Source organism: Diplotaxodon limnothrissa, linkage group LG2 (genome assembly GCF_057381915.1).
Source record: "Diplotaxodon limnothrissa isolate DT_005_m linkage group LG2, D_limnothrissa_male_GT1.1, whole genome shotgun sequence".
Lineage (NCBI taxonomy): Eukaryota > Metazoa > Chordata > Actinopteri > Cichliformes > Cichlidae > Diplotaxodon > Diplotaxodon limnothrissa.
In genome coordinates, this window is record NC_140597.1 from 27885845 (window position 1) to 27907197 (window position 21353).

Below are 21353 nucleotides of genomic sequence, written 5' to 3' on the forward strand. Positions count from 1 at the left end.
TGGAAAGTAAAAATCACGATGAATTAGTGGTCATTAGAATGTGGTCAGATGTGTTTTAAAAATCACGATGGTCATCTCATAACACATGACACTGCTCTCCCCTACATACACTGGCTTTACAGGTTAAAAGTAATGGTGTTGGTATCGGTATGGGTAATACTGGCCCTGTGTTTACTTGATATGGGAACATAGCACTACAAAGCAGCAATAGCCACAATGGCCATGAACTGCATTGTGAAATTGCTGAGGAATTTTTTGCAAAACACTTTTGTGCAATTTGAGGTTCATGTTTTTTGCATTGTGCATTTTCAGCAGGAAACAGTTACAGAGTTGATTTGTTTAGTTTAGTCAGGGTCATTGCATCATTTAGTCACAGTGATGTACAGTGGCCTAACACCACTCAAGAAGAACGCATTCAAGTAAAGATAAAGTAAGGCCCCCCTCCCTTCATTCTCGCCTGTCTCCTACAGAAGGTCGCTGCAAGTTGACCTTAGAAATGTTCCTCACACCTCCTCGGCCTCCACTGCCACTCCCCCCCTCACGCCCCGCACCAGATGGGAAGTGTAGCTGCATTTTTTTAAAGCCTGCACGCAGGGTTGCGGGCTGTTGCGCTGGCACTGGGGCTAAAGGAATGAAATATTCATGTAGCCCCCCCAGCCCTCTTTAAATAGAAGAAAAAAAAAGAATGGACATCCCGGGACGAAGAACGTGCCGATTTATTCAAGTAAGACCAGGCCTCATTAAACTGCTGGCGGCGGGGCAGGTCACGGTGATTTTCTTCACTACTACTCGACCCCGAAAGAGAGAGAGAGAGAGAGAGAGAGATCGCTGAATGCAAAATTTGTCCCAGTCACTCCTCACTACAACATCTCAGATCTCTCAGCGGACAGGTCCGTCACCGGTGCTGAAGTTGTTTCTCCGCCGTAATTGATGCCCTAATGAATGATTAGCTCTCATGTCAGAGTCAGAGCTCAGTGAGCGCCGTGGGCAGCATATGGGAGACGTGGGTGACACCGTCTCGGAGGTGCGTGGCTTGTGAGCGGTGCCAAGGGACACCAGCTGATAGGCACAGGCCAGGGGCCACGTGACCCTGAGCAAAAATTTGTAGCCTAATTTATCTTCTTCCTTCGAGGCTGGGTCTGAAAGGGGAAAAATCTTAATCTTGTAACGACAACAACGGCAAAAAAAATAACAGCAATAAATAATAAATGACGGAGTGTTTTTCTTTTCTTTCCAACTTTTCTTAATGGTTCATAAATCGCCTTCAGACAACTTATCAGTTATTGCGCCTCAGCTATAGGTGTGTCTCGATCCTTGTCTCACACCTGTTAGTTTTATTATTCTTCTGCAAATAATGAATGATTGGGCGCCTTTTACTGTTTGTTTGAGAACAAACTTGGACGTTTGTTTTCCACAACCACAGCTCTCAGCGGGTCAGAACCAATCACGAGTCGGTTACTGCGCTCGTGAGAAAGAGGCCGAAATGCATTTTCCATGGAAAGGATGATGATGACTTTATAGAAAAACACATACTTACTATAGAAATATGACTAACACACTTGTGTAATTAAAAAGAAGACAAACTTTTTCCCATACAAGCTCGCGTTTATTAATATAGACACATAATATAGACTATAACTTAATTTATTACATAATCATTCATTCTCTATACATTTTCATTCATGAGTAGGGTGAGCTTCGTTAGGTAGAGCATAGGTCGGCTATTGCACGCTCTTAAATGATTAATACTCGTCTCCTTTTAGGGATAACAAGGTCGTGATTGAGTTACAATGCACAATAGGAGAAAAAGTCGAGCTTTGTCTAATTGTTCTTTGACAGACAGGGTCAGAGGGGATTGTGCGATTGGCTGCTGCCTCCTGAGGCTACAGTGCTGTCAGGGCTGTTTGCGGGCTGGGAGTGACACCAAGGTGACTACAGGGGAGGCTGTATAAATTGTAGGCGCAGCGCAAACCACTCCAGAGACTCTGGCACCGGCTGAAGCGAAAGTGCGACCTTTATATCCTGCCGTGCACGACCACATCAGGACACTGCAGTGATGGCTGCAAAAGCAGAACTTTCGAGCTGGTCGGAGTACCCAGAGGACTTCACTCTGCTGCAGCAGCATCACCAGCAGCAGCACAACCTGGCCCACATCAGCTCCAAAGCCTGGATTTCCTCCACTTCAATCCGTGCGCTCTCAATTAGGGACGCGCACGCGGCTGCAGAGGCAGCGGGCATCTCGCGGGAGAAACTTGTGCCAGTGACCGAATTCACTGACCGCGTTACCACCAAAGGCATGACAGAGACAGACCCTGCTAAGGCGCCAGATGGATGCAAGACGAGCCACTTCGGCCCTCAGAGACACAGGCGCGTGGCGGCCAACGCCAGGGAGAGGAGGAGGATGCACGGGTTGAACAAAGCGTTTGACGAGCTCAGGAGTGTCATCCCCTCCCTGGAAAACGACAAAAAGTTATCCAAATACGACACCCTCCAGATGGCGCAGATTTACATCACAGAGCTGTCTGAGCTCCTGGCCGGCGTGGTTCACCCAGAGTGCAGGAGTCCTCGTCCAGGCTCTGGAGACAAGACCTCCAGGAGGAGCCTGATTCACTCTCTGCTGCCAGCAGCCGCTGCACAGTCCCCGAAACCTCTGACCGGAGAGCAGCGAGACCCCTCCGCATCTATCGGTCATCTGATTTTACTTGGACCTACATCTGACATGGAATCAAATAAATCAGGCACTTGTTCCAGCAGCAGCGATGGGGAATATTCACATCTCAGTGACGCAGAGGAGGGTCAAAGCGGGAAACAGTGGCAGAAAGTCAGTGCCACTGACTTTTAACTTGTTTGGAGCTCTTTACAAGGCAGAAGATATCAGCTGACCAGCAGAGACGCTCTCAAAGTCCTGTTTTTAATAATAGTTGAGATTCTGCACTACCTGTACAGGTAAAAGTACAGGTAAAACTCAGAAAAACCTGCTTGGATGTGATGGACTCTTGCAGGCCCTTTTTATGCACTTTATACTCTGAACCATTACTAGACACATTTCCAGTTTCATTAGTGACATTTGTCAAATAAAACAAACAAAAACAATAAACAAGTATTTTTCTATTTATGTATAGCGTATTTTATGATGGCTCTTTTGGTACAATAAAGATATACTTAACATAAGAGTGTGCTTTTTAAGTGGTTTTTATATGGATATTGTCAGCAAACACATGCAGTAATTACAGCAAAACACAATGTGGGTTATTGGTTTTTCCACTCTGTTTTACAGATACTGACAGTTGATGTGACAAATCCCTCCTCACTCTGCTTAAGAAACCAAACTGATTCCAGAGAGGATGATAATGAAGATGATGTGTAGCGCATCAAACATAACAAGGCGAGGTCGTTTGTTTTCTCTCCCAGCTTTCCCATTATGAAACGGTGCGGGCAAATGCTCGCCCACCTTCTCAGTTAATGTCACATTAAAGGTATTCGCCTAGCATTCCCGCAGAAGAAAACAAAATAAATCTCTCTTTTTGGCAACAGCATTTGCAGATTAAAAAGTATTCCAGATGCATCTTTCATATAACAAGCTGCAAAAACAATCAAACACTTGTGAGCCAGAATGCCTAACTGCATGTTCCCAGTGGAGGGGATTTTATAGAAGTAAAGAAACTAATTGTGTTTTATGACAATTTATCACAGATAAAATTGTCCTGTCTAGTCTGTCTGTTAACTGATAGTCTACTGAGAAAATGTGAGGCTGCTTGCTCCGTAGGGAAGAGGAGGCTGGAACTTTGCCAAGTCCTTAGAAATGATTTCTGCCAGCCTGTGTTTAAAACTGCCAGGCACCTCTGAGGGGGTAACTTGAGCAGAGGAGCTATTGGCCTCCTCAGTCTCATTCAAATCGTCTTCATCGTAGTCTGCTTGTGTATTGTATTCTGGCTGGAAGGAGTTATTCACAGGGAGCGCATGCTGGTTTTGGGGTTTGACTAAGGAGTAAGCGGATGATAAGGGAGGAGGTGGGGGTACAGGCAATGGTAAGGGGGGATAGGAAGGCTCCTGCTGAAGATTTGTCAGAGAATTGGCTTTTTTTATCCCTGAATAAATGCAATCTGAATTATCTGCCTCGGCTTTTCTCATCAAAGGAGGCGTGCCTCTCGGTAAGTTGCAGTAAATGCTGTCCTCAATATTGTTATCCAGATTTAGAGCCTCCAGGGAATAGCACCATTCCTGCTCATCCTCATCCTCAGATTCCTCTGCCACAGCCTCGTTGCTGCCCAAGAGAGGAGGCTTGAGTGATAGCTGTTTTATCTGCTGCACAGGGTCGTCATAAATGGGGTAATCGCCGGTAAACTTGTCCTCTGTGTCGGCTGAAACATCTGGAAAACTGTAGATGGAAGGGTCGACGAAAGAGTGAGCTGTGGCAGGCGGGGGAGCAGGAAACGGGTCAATTAGTGATCTTCTGTTGGCACTGGGAGGCTGCACTGCTGTATTCCTCTCCACTGTGCACTGCTTAGATATAGTCTGAAAGATCTGGGGACCATGCTGGGTCAGAAACATGAACACGCCTTGTCCCGACTTGCAGCGACGGCCTGCTTCGATGCTGAATCCCCCCTGCAATCACAGCCAAAGATCCTCATGTTAGGAAATACATTTGCCATTTTATAAAATATGCAATACTTCAGCTTTGAATTTAATTTTTTTTTTTTTTGCAGCAGAATAAACAAACGAGTAGCAGCATGTTAATTAGTGAGCTTTAGAGATTTTGCTGCCTTTGAACAAAGCCAGAGTAGCTGTTTTCCTCCGTTTCTGGGCTAACAAGCTGCTGGCTGTCGCTTCATATTTAGAGTACAAACAGAGTGGTAGTAATTTTTTTCTTCCAACTCTTGGCACAAAAGTCAATGAGTGTGTTTTACAAAGCTTTTCCCTTTGAGAAATTCTAAATAAACCCACTGGAATACCTGGTTTATCATCAGCATAGGGACTGCACAACATCTAGTGCTTTACCTCAATCTGACCAAATTTGCGTAGGAGCTTGTATGGCCAGTCGAAGATGATGTAACGAGTTCTCATGTCCAGCAGCTCTATTGCCTCCCCTTCTATGGAGACCAGGTACTTCCCAGACAGCTTGCACCTCTTGGACGCCTCTGTGCTCTGGATGGTTACTTGGTACTGGTTTGGAGGAAGCGTCAGCTCTAAAGACAGGAACACATGACATCACACAAGGGTTAGTGTTTCGCAACTACACACAAAGGGTTGGGGTTTTTTTTCCCCACAAGAGGTCTGAGCAGCACAGGAAATAAATGCACACCAAATACTTTTTAATTTTGAAAAATCTGATTTAAAATTGCTTGCCTTCTACTAATCTCTCTGTGAGGCTGGCTTTTCTGGATTGTTGAGAAGTGTAATCCATTAGGAAATGAAGAGAAATGCATTTGTATAAGTCAGAGCTTGCTGACGCTGATACATTCTGGCTTTCATGTTTGAATAAATTAGCGGCTGTAGCGCCCGCTCCCATATATATAGGGGATTTCTGCTGATGTCTTGAATTTATGATGCTGTGAAATATTTCCATCCATTTTCTTCTCTGCTTATCCTACTGAAATATCTCTTTTTTATTATAATATACTCACAGGTTTAGGCTTATTAATGGGGAATTTACAAGTAATAATAATAAATCAAATTATCGCCCATTATATCCTTTGGTTGTGGAAGCACTTCAGTCACCAAGTTACCTGCTGACGTCAGCTGAGTAATTTTGCTACAGTGTTGGAAACCGGAAGAAACGTCACTGATCAGAGAGTCAGACAGACTGTTAAAGGATTTGTTTGAAGGTGATCTATCGTTAGTGCTTGTAAAATCTGTGGGAAGGCAAAAACACTGGGTAAAGCGGGCTGCCTTTGAAACAGGAAGTTGGTCTTAAGCTGTGGTTTTGCTTACGATGAACCCTTGTGGTGCATTTCTTAACCTGTCTGACGTATATTTGAGGGCTGTACAGTGATGCTGAGCTTGGTGGGGGGGACGCAAACGTATTCATCATTTTTAGAACATAACTGCCCTCGCAGGGGTTGTTTATCTTTTCATTTATATCACTTCCTGCTTAAAAATAAAACAAACAAACAAAAAAAACCCCAACCCTGCAAGTACCTTCCTCAAAACATGCGATAAAGTGGCACAGGTCGTTAAGTTTTGTAAGCTCATTAAAGCCTTTGATAGTTTAATGTGAGCTAGTACACCGCAATAAAACCCTGATAAAGAAACGGCTGGCCATATTTATAACTGGGGAGTAAGTCGAAGTATTTTTGTAATGTAACTTTTCAAATCTATTAGCAGTGTAGCAAAAATGGGCTAAAATGAAACACCAGTAAAATGCAAGCTGATTGCTGGAGGAGGTTGGCGTTGACGAAGGAGTCAAACACCATACTTTTAGCTCTATAGTTATGCTTATTATTGGGGAATTTGGAAGTAATAGCAACAAATGTAATTTTTAGCTATTATATCCTGACTTTGAAACTAGGTTTCTCAAAACATGTGATAAAGTGGCATAGGTGTGTTATTTTAATTAAAATAGACCCTTTCACAACAATAACCTTGAGTTAATATTACTTGTATCAGAAATTCTGGCAACGTGTTCCTGTGTGCAAATAACATTACTATGGACACCTGATTGCTTCTCTGTGCCATGCTCCTGGATGTAAATAGCCACACTGGCTCTTCCAACCTGGGTGTGAATAGTAAATTAGTAAAATAAAGAAAAGTCTAAAATAGTTCCTTGTATATTCGGGGGGGAAATTACACCAACCTTCCCCTTTTTCTTACCTCATCTTCTAAGACTAGTAGTTTTCACGCACTCTCTTATTAACCAGTACACAGAGTTCAACAGGTGTGTGTAGGACGAATAGACAAGCTACAGAAATAAGACCTTCACATTTTTATTTGTTTTCGATTTCTTGTGCCTGATCCCTAATCATGTGTAGACGTGCTTGCATTACCGCTTTTCCAAGATGCGTAAATATCATTGTCCGCCATGGTCAAGCCATTATCTTGCTCAAAATCCCCTTTGTCTGATTCTCCAGGATCCTTCTGTAAACAGTGGCATGGTAAACATTACATGGAGTGTACAAGTACCTCTTATCACTGTTTTATGGCTTTAAAGTGGTAAGATGCAAGAAGGTACATAGCTTGTGCAAGCACAAGAATTAGAGAAGTAAAAGGGACAGAAGTTACAGATACTGCATTAACTTCCTTATTATGCTACTTGTCTCTGGATGTGGGCAGAGTCTGTCCTTACTGACCTTTCCCAAAAATTAAAACCTAACCAGTGACATAAAAGGAAAGGTCATATTTGTACTGTTCAGGATTGGAGATGTGTGATACCTGGAAGGCTAGATGACAGAGGGCATTCACCCAGTCCTGGCTTGATGTGGAGGCTAAGATGTAGGTTGACTGTGTGGTGTTTAGGTAGAAGGCTGTGCAGCCAGCCGGGCAAGACTCCTTTGGTGCAAACGTGACACTGAGACAGTCAATTAGACGCACGACTTTTCTTTCTGGTGTTTTCTGCCGGCACATCCTTTTCTGCTCGGTAACACAGCTGCTGTCAGCTAGAGCATAGAACTCCAATCGGCCAACCCCCTGAGAGCTGGGTTTATAAAGCACCATCCACATTTTCCGCCATGTTTTCTGATGAAATGATAAAAAGTGACTATTAATAAGTGGGAGGTAATAAGATATTAAGCAAGAATGGCATCTTTCCTTTGTGGCTACCAAGTGGCTACACACACACACACATATATATATATGTATATATACATATACATATATACATATATATATATATATGTATATGTATATATATGTATATATACATATACATATATACATATATATATATACATATATATATGTATGTATATGTATATATACATATACATATATACATATATATATATACATATATATATGTATGTATATGTATATATACATATATACATATATATATATATATGTATGTATATGTATATATACATATACATATATACATATATATATACATATATATATGTATGTATATGTATATATACATATACATATATACATATATATATACATATGTATATGTATATATACATATACATATATACATATATATATACACATATATGTATATATACATATACATATATATATATATACATATATATATATACATATATATATATATACATATATATATATATATATACATATATATATATATACACATATATATACATATATATATATATACACATATATATATATACACATATATATATATACATATATATATATATATATATATGTGTGTATCATTATTTACTATCTGTAGGAGATCTTAAGTAGAAATGGTCCTCTGTCCATCACAGGTTACTTTCACAGAACAAATGAGCCGCTGTTCAGTGATGCCAGGATGTTCACAAACCACAGCCTGACATATACAAAACAGCTGTAAGACTTAAATACTATGATACACAGGTATAGTAAGTCTTGGTTATTGATATTTAACGCTGTTTAGTATATAAAAGAACAAATATAAGATCTTTACTACTTTATCCACATATCCACGCATGACTTTTTAAACATTCAACAGATTTAGCTTCACACTCGCCTTTCTCTTACTTAATGTAGCGGAAGGATTATTCATTTTCATGTAGGTTAATGTTCCTGTGACTCTACTGCTGCCAAACTGGGTTAAAGGATGAAATACTCACACTGATCTGAGTGCATGAGCGTTCGGTTATACACTAAAGTTTTAGACTTTCATGAAATACTAAAAATGATTTTGAGATACAGCTATTGGTTATGTCAGCGTTTAACAAATTAAATGGGACTAAACATTTCCATTAGATTTACTACTAGAGTCACTAACGCCTTTTGATCAACTAGCAGGTAAGAAACAAGTCGATATATTCCACATGTGATGAATGCCTATAAAACTTACTTTTCCAAATTTGACAGCTTGAAGGTACAGCATTCCCTCTTTGAAGATGACCTCCATGCTTGTGAGCGCTGACTGTGAAAACCTGTAGTCTCTTACACCAGTCGCTGCTCTGTGGCCAAGATGAAACTGCCAACGAAGTTAAAATTAGGTTCCTTTGGCCACAAGAATAAATGTTTCCTTTACGTCACTAACAGCCTTTATTTTCTTGCATACTTTGGTGTGTGATAAAGTATCTCTCTGATCTGCGTTTTAGCTGTTGCAAAAGAAAGGACATGAGTTGTGTGCTGCTGTTGTCTTGTGTCAACTTCCCTTTGCATTTGTCTATATCTTGTAGCAACTTCCTCACCATACCACACTTAAGCCACACCTGTCACTTTTTCCAGAAGACACAGACAAAAGAAATGTACACAAAAGAAAAACAAGAACAAATATAGTGGTTTTATTTACAGAGCTGCAGAAATCTATGCTACAAAGTGAGAAAACTGACGGAAAGGCGAAGCAATCGGTCATCTCATCTACAATGTTGGGAGGGTTATAATATCCACTTCCTTTCTTCGGTGATGTGACACATTGCTGTACAGTTTCCTCAGAAATGCTTTCAAGTTTTGTTCAGCACTGGAGAATCTTGCCCCTAATGAAAGACTCTTAGAAGTCCATTGAGCTATGAGCCAGGTAGTCTTTCCTTCCAATGTTGGTGACCTGCTTGGTCTGCATGGCCTCCAGCTTGGGACAGTCTGTAATACGATGACCAAGACCACCACAGAATGTACATCCTCTCTCGCCTGAAGAAAGAAAGAAGAATCTGATGTAAGGAAAGGATTGTAAAGAATGCAACTGGCTTCAGTCATATCACACGAGGCAGTCAATATTCAAAAAGAAACCAAAAAACATGATTAAGGAGTAGCTATTGAGGTGGGACAACTCGCCTCCGATGTCCAGCATGGTCTCGTCTCCGGTCTGGAGTACCTGGAGGACTGGAGGAACTTTCTGCTTGGCTTCAACAAGCAGAGCTTTCAGATCCATCAGAACGGATTCATCTATAAACAAACACATAGACTGGTTAAATTTTAACTGTACTTAAACACTGATCCACCTAACTACATTTATTACAATAAGTTATTTCCCATTAAAAAGCCGGCACCACTTCAGCTATGCCATGCCTGTATGAGTAAATTACCATGTTTAAAACCATACAGTGGTGTTTCAAAGACATCCAGTATCTGTAATTACTGGACAAACCTTAACGACGTTACTTTTTTACTTTGGTCAGCGACATAAATAGAGCATGGCTTACACTGGCTAGCATTCTCAGAGAGGTTACTCTCCCTCCTTAGTAATCAATCTAATTTTATCTTTAGGTTGTGTCCTTACCGCAGCCTTTATTGATGAAAGTTGTGGCAATTCCAGTTTTGCCCGATCGTCCAGTTCTTCCTATTCTATGGACTGAAACGGGAAAATTTTGTCAAATCAGCCTGAGAAATTTTAGAAGAACTAACAAATACGTGATGAAGGTAAAGCCATATGCATATTATTCTCTTACCATAGTTTTCTATCTCTTCTGGCATGTCATAGTTCACTACATGCTGAATAGCTGGGAAATCCAGACCCTTGGAGGCAACATCAGTGGCCACTAACACATCTTTTTTTCCTTCTTTGAATGCTTCAATGGCTTTTGTTCTTTCCTCTTGATCTGGAAAAATACAGAAATTTATCTCAATAAAAACAACATTTTCTAAGAAGCAGAAACAATTCTGCATCACCGGAACCCATGAAGCAGAAACCATGAAGGTGACATTTGCAAGAAAGATGGCATCTAGTGGTGATGATGAGCAACTACAAAACAACAAAGATATGGCTTTGCACATACTAAATACATTTACCAGCCACTTGATTAGGTACACCTGGCAGAATTTCAATGCAGTCAGGCATGCAGACATGGCCAAAATTACTTGCTGAATTTCAAACTGAGCATTATGTAAATGACTTTCCGCATGAGATACTTACTGGTACCGAAAGTGCTGACTTACTGGGATTTTCTCACACAACCATCTTTAGGGTTTACAGAGAATGCTGCCATCCTGCCTTATATCAACGATTCAGGCTAATGGTGGTTGCACATAGAGACACAATTTGGGCCCCTTAGTGCCAACTGAACACTATTTAAACACCACAGCCTACCTAAATATTCCTGCTGACCAAGTCTTTCCCTTTAAGACCACAATATATCCACCTTCTACTTGCTGCTTCAAGCAGGATAAACCTCCAGGTTGCAAAGCTCAGATTATCTCAAGCTGGTTTCTTGAACATAACAGTGAGTTCACTGAACTCAAATGGCCCCCACAGTCACCAGATCGCAATCCAACAGAGCACCTTTGAGGTGTGGTAGTACAGGGGAGTCACATCATGGATGTGCAGCCGACATATCCGCAGTAATTGTGTGATGCTATTGCAATCACGTCAATATGGACCAGAGTCTTTGAGGGATGTTTCCAGTAGCTTGTTGAAGTTGCCATAAAGAATTAAGGCAGCTCTGAAGGAAAAAGGTTCCAAGGTTTCATGGTACTAGCAAGGTGCACATAATGAACTGGCACTCTGACAATGATTTAAATGAAATATTTAGACTCTGCATACCTTTTCCACCATGTATGGCCACTGCCTCTACTCCTTTAAGCAGCAGATACTCATGGATGGCATCTACATCCGCCTTTTTCTCAGCAAATATCAGCACCTGTCAGAATGAAAAAGGACTTGTGACGTGTTGCTTTAATTCTTTATAAGAACTCTTTATAAAAGTGTCAAAAACGTGAAAGTACGAACTGGAGGAGATGTTTTCTGGAGACACTCTAAGAGGTACACCATCTTAGCCTCTTCTTTGACGTACTCCACTTCCTGCACACACATAAAAATATTTATTTCATTAATATTTTTACATATGCATTTGGAAGGCAAACCATATCTGTGACTGAGACAAACGACTATTTTAGTGAAAGATAAAGTCACCTGGATGACATCCAAGCTGGCAGCTCCTGCTCTGCCCACGTTAATAGTAATGGGTTTGACCAGTGCACTCTTGGCAAAGTTCTGGATTTTCTTGGGCATAGTGGCACTGAAAAGCAGGGTTTGTCTTTGACCCTAGATTAGGAAACAAACAGAAAGCAAATGTTTTCATGAAAAAATTGGCATGAAAATAAAAAATCCAGCATCAACTGGAAGAAATATTTCTTTGCAACTGCTAGTAGAGCTTATATTATGAAGAAATGTATTACCTCTGAAAGTACTATGACTACCTGGAAACTGATGTCTCAAAAGCAGTTAAAGTCAGACTGAATAGAGAACTTTAGTGAGTGCAGTAACAACAAAAAGCCTATTGTACTCTGCCAAGGTGTGGATTTGTGAAACAAGAAAAAAGGAATTTATTGTTATGTTTGAGAGAAGCAGAGGAATCTCAGTTCTCTAGTGTAATAAACATTATGCTGTCTGGCCTTGGTAGGCTGGCTTTGTAAAGCTACTTATCTGGTGAAGGATAGAGCAAGCACAACACAGAAAAATGGATGAGGAAAAACTACTGCAATAGTGCTGTAACATTTAAAAGCTAGAGCCATGAAGGACTGCCTCACCTTGAAGTAAGAGAAGATGGTTCGGATGTCTTCTTCAAAACCCATATCTATCATCCTGTCAGCTTCATCCAAAGCCAAGTAGCGACAGATGTCCAGACCCACCATCTTCTTCTGCAGCAAGTCCATCAATCTTCCAGGTGTAGCAACCATCATATGGACGCCGCTTTAACCAAGACAGAGTTGGAGAGAAAATTAGTCCACAACATCACATGACATTTTGGCTTTTTAAAGTGTAGTAGTGTAGTACTATCAGTGTTTAGGTAGTAATGCTTTTGAGCTTTATGCATGCTGTACGTTAAAGCACTGATTCAGGAACACGTCACTTTTTTTGTTCCTCGCTGAACGTTAGGGCTGAATCGTGCAATTTTTTGCTTGACACTGAAATGGGAATTCTGGTTGAAATCCAGATTTTTTTCACAACACCTTCAGCTGTACTTACTGTTTTACTACCTCCATCTGCTCCTTGACAGACATTCCTCCGATGCAGAGGGCTGTGCGCAGCTGAGGAGCTCCCTCCTCCTCCAGCAGCTTGCAGTAATACTCTATGATGCCATGTGTCTGCCTCGCCAGCTCTCGCTGCAATAACACACCGGGTTATAAAACACACATACAGGATTCAGGAGTCAGAGGGATGAGAAAAAACAGAGGTTCTCAAAGCTAATGTCATCTTTTCCAAAGGGCACGAAAAATTCACAGTGCATGAATATTTGAAAAGGCTTTGTTTCCTCTATTTAGATCATAGTATGCTACAACTGCCCATAATTAACAGTATTGGTAATTACCTATATTATTTTTTTATGTTACATTTTATGTTACAGTGGAACCCCGACTTACGAATACCTCATTTAACGAAAAATTCAAGTTACAAAGGCACTTAACGGCAATATTTCTGCCCGTGTTACGGCAAAATGCCTGTGTAACAAAATCCGTTGGCTCTAATTGGCTGAGCCCAGAATACCCACAATGCCTTCCGAATCATGTGACAACCCCCTTGGCTTTCGTACTTGCGCTTCGCTGTTCCACTTGAACGATGTATTGTTGTTGCAGTTAGCAATTAGCCTATAGCCCATCGTTCACTCAAAAGGCGCGATGGGTGCTTCGACTTACGAAAATTTTCGACTTACGAAAGTCCCTCGGGAACTAATTAATTTCGCAAGTCGGGGTTCCACTGTATCATTTATTAATTTGGCAGTATGCACAAGTTCATTAATCAAAATGATATTTATACAGCTAATATATAATTATTGTTAATGATCAATTTCCAAATTTTAAGTTTTACAAAAAAGCAGAAACATTAGTAAACTACTTGTTTTGTTTTTTTAAATTGTAGTGTTTTCTTACATTCCTGCACAGAAAAATTAATTTTGTGGTTCAATGTTTTTCTTTGTCCAGTTTCTCAAATTTTTCAAGGATGTATTTTACATCATGCCGAGATATGTCAGGTTTTTCGCTAATAGCTCTTTCGGAATCACCTCATTGGTGCAAAAATATAATTTTTATGAATGTCAAACTGTCATCTTTGGGAGTTATTTGCAGGCACTGTTTTATTTGTATTGAATTACACCTGCCTACGACAGTAAGCACTATCTTCAGCTATAGTTTAGCTAAGGTTTCTTTTTAGTAGCAAGGCCTCTGGAAAGAGACTTTGCTGCTGAAATATACACTTTGAGTATTTGATTTTGAGGAGATAGCACTCCTAGAGTACAAACATGAAAGTGGCCCCACATGAGGCCATTTTCTCTGAGATTTCACCCTGAAGCCCAGAACAGCACAATGAAGGTGAACATTTTTTAATGTCCATTAATCAACATCTTGAACTCTATTTTTAAAAATATATATTATTAGTAGGTAATTTTAGTAAAAGTAATAGTTTTGGTCTAAAAACCATGAATGTGCATCAGTGGTACATTTTAAGAAACGAAGGAATACATTTATCAGATATTTAAATTTATGTGAAATGACCGATATAAATGTGCTGATTATGTTTTTCTTACTGAAGGACAGATGATAAGTCCATACGGTCCCTCTCTCTTAAAGAAAGGCAGTCTTTTCTCTTGCTCCAGCGCGAACATGATGATCGGCAGAGTGAAGACCAAAGTCTTTCCTGATCCAGTGAAGGCGATTCCAATCATGTCTCTACCTGAAAGACTACAGACAAACAGGGTTCCTTTAAATGTACTTAAAAAATAGAATTTACATTACAGCCTTTGTATTCTATTTATACATACACTGTTGGGATTCCTTGTATTTGAATTGGTGTTGGGTGGATGATTCCCTTCTTTTTCAAACCTTTCAGAATTGCTGCAGGAAAAACAAACACAGATTTGTTGTCAGTTGATGATCACTGTGAACCATGAGTCAGTGTTTTTGATGTACTGGGCAGAGTCCGCTGTCACCTGGTGGAAGCTTCATCTCTCTGAAGCTTTTGATAGGAGCTGGAATGCCGTCGCCATCAACCAGGATGTGAAATTTCTTCCTGACGCGCTCATGTCTGGTGTCTGGCATATTCAGGATGTAGCGTGGTGCTTTCCAGCTATACAATATATTTGGGACGAAAGAATATTAAAAAAGAAACTACAAAGAGAAACTGACTACATGGAATTCTGTGATAAGGAGCTTACCTTGTTTTTATAGGATCATCATATATGATACCTTTGGCCATTTCCTTCACAGACATCAGAGCTGACAGAAGAAGAGAGATGAACGTTGCCAAAAGAACTTGTGCAAATTCAGATAGTTTACCACACTTTTCTCATGCCTACCAACATCTAATTCAAGAAGGCTAAACAGAAACCATTAGTTTACCTCTGCCCTCTGCAACACTCTCCAGGATCTTCTCCTCCTCTTTCAGCTGCTTCTCTTTGGCTGACTCCTTCCGAGCTGTAGGTATAAAAATAAAAACAAGTTAAGGTCATAAAAAACTTAAAAACTGAATAGTTAAACACAGAAGTATCAGACCACAGAATGGGTCTACTTTGAACTAGATACCTTCTGCCTTTTCCTTGAGGTGTTGATGCTGGTCGAGGAGACTAATATGGGAGCGTGGACCAAGAGCCTCATCTTCATCCCTCTGTTCCTCCCCACTGTCCTTCTGTTCTTCATCCACCGCTTTCCCTCGCAAGCGCAACATCTTTTGTAGCTATAAGTCAGAAAAGTTATAAATGTATTTAATTTTGATACATGTCACATTTTTAGAAGTTTCATTTATTAGAAAAAAAACTGCAGTCAATGTGGATCAACCAGATCTAGTCAATTTCTCCAATCTACTCAATAAGGTCAATGTTTTCCCACTATGAAAACAAGAGTTGGCAGTTACTACCTGCATAAAACTCAATCAGAACAATGTTCAGTAACTCACCATTTGCTGTTTTCTGATTTTGACTGGAACATATGGAACGTAGTCGTCATCCTCCGATCCTTCTGAGCCAGTCCTTTCATCCTCGTCATGGGATCTCTGTGAAAATATATATACATATGCTAATTTACATGTTATCAGCTACACAGCTGCCTTAGTGTGTCTCTGTTATTCTCTAAGAGATATTGGCTCTCCACAGATACAACCAGGACCTTTGAATAAAACTTCTGCCACACAGAACATTATGGAGCACAAACCTGATGATATAAAAGCAGTCTGATGATGGTAGACTATTGATAGCATCCAAATAACAACCACGCTCTTATTTCATAAAATTATATTTACTGAACATCAATAGACACTCAAATCATATGCTTGCGACTAGTACAGTGGGGCAAAAAAGTATTTAGTCAGCCACCGATTGTGCAAGTTCCCCCACTTAAAATGATGACAGAGGTCAGTAATTTGCACCAGAGGTACACTTCAACTGTGAGAGACAGAATGTGAAAAAAAAATCCATGAATTCACATGGTAGGATTTGTAAAGAATTTATTCGTAAATTAGGGTGGAAAATAAGTATTTGGTCACCTCAAACAAGGAAAATCTCTGGCTCTCACAGACCTGTAACGTCTTCTGTAAGAAGCTTTTCTGTCCCCCACTCGTTACCTGTATGAATGGCACCTGTTTGAACTCATCATCTGTATAAAAGACACCTGTCCACAGCCTCAAACAGTCAGACTCCAAACTCCGCCATGGCCAAGACCAAAGAGCTTTCGAAGGACACCAGGAAAAGTATTGTAGACCTGCACCAGACTGGGAAGAGTGAATCTACAATAGGCAAGCAGCTTGGTGTGAAAAAATCAACTGTGGGAGCAATCATCAGAAAATGGAAGACATACAAGACCACTGATAATCTCCCTCGATCTGGGGCTCCACGCAAGATCTCATCCCGTGGGGTCAAAATGATCATGAGAACGGTGAGCAAAGATCCCAGAACCACACGGGGGGACCTGGTGAATGACCTGCAGAGAGCTGGGACCAAAGTAACAAAGGTCACCATCAGTAACACACTACAACGGCAGGGAATCAAATCCCGCAGTGCCAGACGTGTTCCGCTGCTGAAGCCAGTGCATGTCCAGGCCCGTCTGAAGTTTGCCAGAGAGCACATGGATGATACAGCAGAGGATTGGGAGAATGTCATGTGGTCAGATGAAACCAAAGTAGAACTTTTTGATATAAACTCAACTCGTCGTGTTTGGAGGAAGAAGAATACTGAGTTGCATCCCAAGAACACCATACCTACTGTGAAGCATGGGGGTGGAAACATCATGCTATGGGGCTGTTTTTCTGCCAAGGGGACAGGACGACTGATCCGTGTTACGGACAGAATGAATGGGACCATGTATCGTGAGATTTTGAGCCAAAACCTCCTTCCATCAGTGAGAACTTTGAAGATGAAACGAGGCTGGGTCTTCCAACATGACAATGATCCAAAACACACCGCCCGGGCAACAAAGGAGTGGCTCCGTAAGAAGCATTTGAAAGTCCTGGAGTGGCCTAGCCAGTCTCCAGACCTCAACCCCATAGAAAATCTGTGGCGGGAGTTGAAAGTCTGTGTTGCTCGGCGACAGCCCCAAAACATCACTGCTCTCGAGAAGATCTGCATGGAGGAATGGGCCAAAATACCAGCTACTGTGTGTGCAAACCTGGTAAAGACCTATAGTAAACGTTTGACCTCTGTTATTGCCAACAAAGGTTATGTTACAAAGTATTGAGTTGTATTTTTGTTATTGACCAAATACTTATTTTCCACCCTGATTTACAAATAAATTCTTTACAAATCCTACCATGTGGATTCATGGATTTTTTTTCCACATTCTGTCTCTCACAGTTGAAGTGTACCTCTGGTGCAAATTACTGACCTCTGTCATCATTTTAAGTAGAGATGGACCGATCCGATATTACGTATCGGTATCGGTCCGATACTGACCTAAATTACTGGATCGGATATCGGAGAAAAATAAAAAATGTAATCCGATCCATTAAATATCACGAAAGCACCTCACAAAACTTGCAACACGCCGTAACTCGCCTCAGAACGACGTTAGCACGTCGGAGCAGTATGCATCACGTGATAGAGCAGCTGTGGCATGCGGGACCTGTCGGTGGTCTGGATAGCATTTGGAGCTTCGCTAGCAACCTGGCATTTCATCTCCGACAAAGTTATCCCCGAGAGAAGTAAAGCAAGTGTGTAAGTCCATCTCTGAATGTTTGTAAAGCATTCCCACGTTAAGCTTAACGAGCGACTGCCTCTCGCTCTCCGGCTGCTACTTCAATCGTGAAACTGCTAATGATCAGCTGATCGGCTTTTCTGTGGCGAGTCCGTCTCTCTTGTTTGTTTTTGGTCCACTTTGCACCAGAAAGAGGAAACCAGCGGCTGAACAACAGCAGCACGTTTAAGCTTGATAAGCTGTTGTTAGAATGTATTTAATATTACTTTCTACTCTTGGATCTTTTTCTATGTAGCTGACGGCTGGTAACTGTGCAGGGGCGGATCTAGCAAAGTTTAGCCAGGGGGGCCGATAGGGCATTAACTGGGAAAAGGGGGCACAAAGACATACTTTTCTTTCTTATTCTCATTTAAAATGTCGAGCTTTTAATAAATAATTATCTGACACCCAAAGTTTTAATTTGATGTAAAATGAATAGAAGTCAATTACTGTATATAGTGACTATTAAGTCTAATATATATACCCTAGTAAGCTATAGTACTTTTTACTTTGGGAAGGTACCATCTGTGCAGTCTGCAATTTTGTTGAAGAAAGATGTTGAATCTATTTAATATTTCTTGAAAAATAATTGATTTCTGCGCATTTTTTTTTTTACACTGCATCAAATTAAGGTTGATTACGTCGATTAAGCATCATGAGGTGGCGCGTGAGGGGTGGTTCCCTATTTTTTATTTATTTATGTTTGTTGTTGCTGGGAGTTGGAACCCTATTAGTTAGGTTGCTTAATATTTACGCTAAGTACTCTTTAAAATACCAGAATAGGGAGGATGGTGTAGGTCTAAGTTTATTAGATTGATCAGTATTGCTGAACTATGAAATATTTTTTTTGTATACAGGTATAACAGAATAGCTTTAGTGTAGTTGTTGTTTTAAACTTGAGTATGAACTTGCAGACTTGCAAAATGCAGCAAGATATTTTAAAAAACAGTTTTGTTGATTAAAAAACACTATATCGGATTCATATCGGTATCGGCAGATATCCAAATTTATGATATCGGTATCGGTATCGGACATAAAAAAGTGGTATCGTGCCATCTCTAATTTTAAGTGGGGGAACTTGCACAATCGGTGGCTGACTAAATACTTTTTTGCCCCACTGTATGTCAGCGGTGTTGGGTACAAGGCATTATTGTAAGCATATTGTATCACACTACTATACTAACCTACTAACAACTTTTTAAACAACAACAACAACACATTAATGTGCTTGTGTTTGCGTGTCTCTGTAAGCAGATGAGCAGCAGCATTCTGAGCCACTTGTAAACGTGACGGTGAAACCTGGTCGATAAAAACATAAAGTGCATTACTATAATCAAAGCAAGTGGTCACTAATCCATATTACACTCTCGTTAAGCCACAGAGATAAAAGTCAGGATGTGGGAACAATTTAACATCTTTTTCTTCCCTACAATAGACCGATTTCACTTCCCGTAGGGAGAAGGAAAAAGGTGTAGAAGTCTACAACTTTACAGAAGTGGAAATGTGAACATTGTTTTTATTTTATTTCACAAAAGGACAGGAGCACGATGGTAATCTTGCATCAACTGCATTATACTGCTATCACAACACTTGCAAACATCTGCACAGCTAGCATGCTAACATGAAGCTAGAAGAGAACCCAGAGTGATGTCTTGATGCATGCTAAGTCATCCAGGAATCCCAGAAAGATGATTCAGATGAACAGAATAAACTTTCTGGCAACTCAGAGTTATGTTAAAGTGGAGTGTCAGCTGATCCCAGCTCAGCAGCCAGAACCTGATCGTCAACAGGTAACAAAGGCAGTGATGAGCAGTCATGCTTTGTAGCATCCATTTCTACATGCATCTACAGTAGAAGTCTCTTTCTTATTGTTGAATCATGAAGACTGAACTTAACTGAAGCGAGGCCTACAGTTCAGCCACACCTAGGAAGGTTCTCCACCAAGCTTTCTCCGTTTCACTATAATGCCTCTCACTGCGGCTGGCTCTAGTAACCCTTTTCAGACTGTTGGACGTCAGTGACTTTCTCTACATCATAGCATGATGCATTTCTTGTTTTCTTGCCCGAAAAGCTCGTTACTAATCATAATTATTAAAGAATGAAATCTAATTTTTAAAATATTTTCAAGTTTTATCCTAATTTTACATCCACAGGGCCACATTTATGCTGTCTCTTACTATAACCGCTTGATATCGCATACGTCAACTTTACGTCTTTATAGTAAATGTTTTAGCACTGCATCATGGCTAATGCTAATAGTAGCGATTTAATAAAAACGATTGTACAGAATTAATATGAACCGTCTGTTATTCAACCACTTTAATTTGCTTCTATTAAGGTTGCCAAGTGAGCTCGACTCCAACAGATAGCAAAACGACTCGAAGATTAGGTTAAAGCTAGCTAATGTTACCGTTAGCTAACCCTGGTTAGCGTAGCATCTTTAAAGTATGGCTGTTTAACTTACCTTTTGAGGTCGGTTTTCGGTCTCCATTTTATTTAAGAATAACCTAACGTCCCTTTAAATGCCTTTGCTTCGAAGTTTTTCGGGAAAATACGAAAGCATACAATTTAACAAAAGTATCTAATCCGCATGTTTACACAGTACGCAGAGGAGAGGAAGCCTTGATACCGGACGGAGGGCTGGAAGGGTCAAAACTTAGCGAGCAATTTCCCAATCACGAAGCGCTTCAAGTAAATGCAGTAAAAGAGAAATGTAAAAAGCAAACACCACACTTTTTGTCAAAACTGTATTGTTTTTAATCTTTCCGAACGAAAGATTTTTCACAGTATCAAAAGTGATTTTTTTTCTTAAAAAAAAGAAGAAACAAGCCAACATACACTTGGCTATTACTGGTATAGTATAAATCTACATTCGAAACATTAAGATAATCTTCTCTAATTGAATATAACCTGGAAAGCATCAGAGATATTATATTAAAACAAAATCTCAGCACAGATTCAGGAAAAAAACAAAACATCATTCATTTCAATGAAAGCCATCAGCTAAAACATTGATACTGATGTGAAACTCAAGGCCGGTGTCAAAACCAAAGGTCTCCTTTGTGATATTTGCCATTGTAACATAGATCAAGATTGGGGTCTCACTGGGTTAGCTGAGGTGGAGGGTGCCATCGAGGTCA

General features: G+C 40.4%; 3 protein-coding genes across 4 annotated transcripts; 1 reads left to right on the plus strand and 2 right to left on the minus strand.

Moving 5' to 3' along the window:
- The first annotated feature begins 2056 nt into the window (after positions 1-2056).
- Positions 2057-2842, plus strand: atoh1b (atonal bHLH transcription factor 1b). Its single transcript, XM_085369664.1, has one exon. It carries the CDS (start codon positions 2057-2059, stop codon positions 2840-2842), a length of 786 nt encoding a protein of 261 aa, XP_085225790.1.
- Positions 2843-3732: 890 nt separating this feature from the next.
- Positions 3733-9028, minus strand: dok3 (docking protein 3). Its single transcript, XM_085369674.1, has 5 exons — positions 8972-9028; positions 7369-7671; positions 6984-7074; positions 4999-5186; positions 3733-4605 (listed from the first exon to the last, which is right to left on the minus strand). Exons 1-5 carry the CDS (start codon positions 9026-9028, stop codon positions 3733-3735), a joined length of 1512 nt encoding a protein of 503 aa, XP_085225800.1.
- Positions 9029-9410: 382 nt separating this feature from the next.
- Positions 9411-20845, minus strand: ddx41 (DEAD (Asp-Glu-Ala-Asp) box polypeptide 41). Of its 2 annotated transcripts, none has more exons than XM_085369686.1 (17): positions 20678-20845; positions 15947-16042; positions 15577-15727; positions 15394-15468; positions 15210-15270; positions 14985-15121; positions 14817-14889; positions 14583-14736; positions 13028-13164; positions 12589-12751; positions 11972-12103; positions 11789-11860; positions 11603-11699; positions 10512-10661; positions 10343-10414; positions 9898-10008; positions 9411-9753 (listed from the first exon to the last, which is right to left on the minus strand). In XM_085369686.1, the coding sequence occupies exons 1-17, from the start codon at positions 20702-20704 to the stop codon at positions 9617-9619; spliced, it is 1845 nt and encodes a 614-aa protein (XP_085225812.1). In that variant the 5' UTR covers positions 20705-20845; the 3' UTR covers positions 9411-9616. The 2 variants fall into 2 exon arrangements, with proteins under 2 accessions (XP_085225812.1, XP_085225819.1); XM_085369693.1 differs by having other exon boundaries at positions 9411-9746; positions 9891-10008.
- Positions 20846-21353: the final 508 nt, after the last annotated feature.

What these genes read in the sequence shown, in the direction of transcription:
- ddx41 (XM_085369686.1), bottom strand. Translation starts at nt 20,704, where the DNA reads ATGGAGACCGAAAACCGACCTCAAAAG. An exon ending in CCATCTTCTCTTACTTCAAG is followed by an intron (nt 12,104 to 12,588) that starts GTGAGGCAGTCC and finishes TTCCTAATCTAG; the next exon opens with GGTCAAAGACAAACCCTGCT. An exon ending in GACCATGCTGGACATCGGAG is followed by an intron (nt 9,754 to 9,897) that starts GCGAGTTGTCCC and finishes TTCTTTCTTCAG; the next exon opens with GCGAGAGAGGATGTACATTC.
- dok3 (XM_085369674.1), bottom strand. Translation starts at nt 9,028, where the DNA reads ATGGAGGTCATCTTCAAAGAGGGAATGCTGTACCTTCAAGCTGTCAAA. An exon ending in AAGCTGTCAAATTTGGAAAA is followed by an intron (nt 7,672 to 8,971) that starts GTAAGTTTTATA and finishes TCATTTCATCAG; the next exon opens with AAAACATGGCGGAAAATGTG. An exon ending in TCTGTCATCTAGCCTTCCAG is followed by an intron (nt 7,075 to 7,368) that starts GTATCACACATC and finishes CACTGTTTACAG; the next exon opens with AAGGATCCTGGAGAATCAGA.
- atoh1b (XM_085369664.1), top strand. Translation starts at nt 2,057, where the DNA reads ATGGCTGCAAAAGCAGAACTTTCGAGCTGGTCGGAGTACCCAGAGGAC.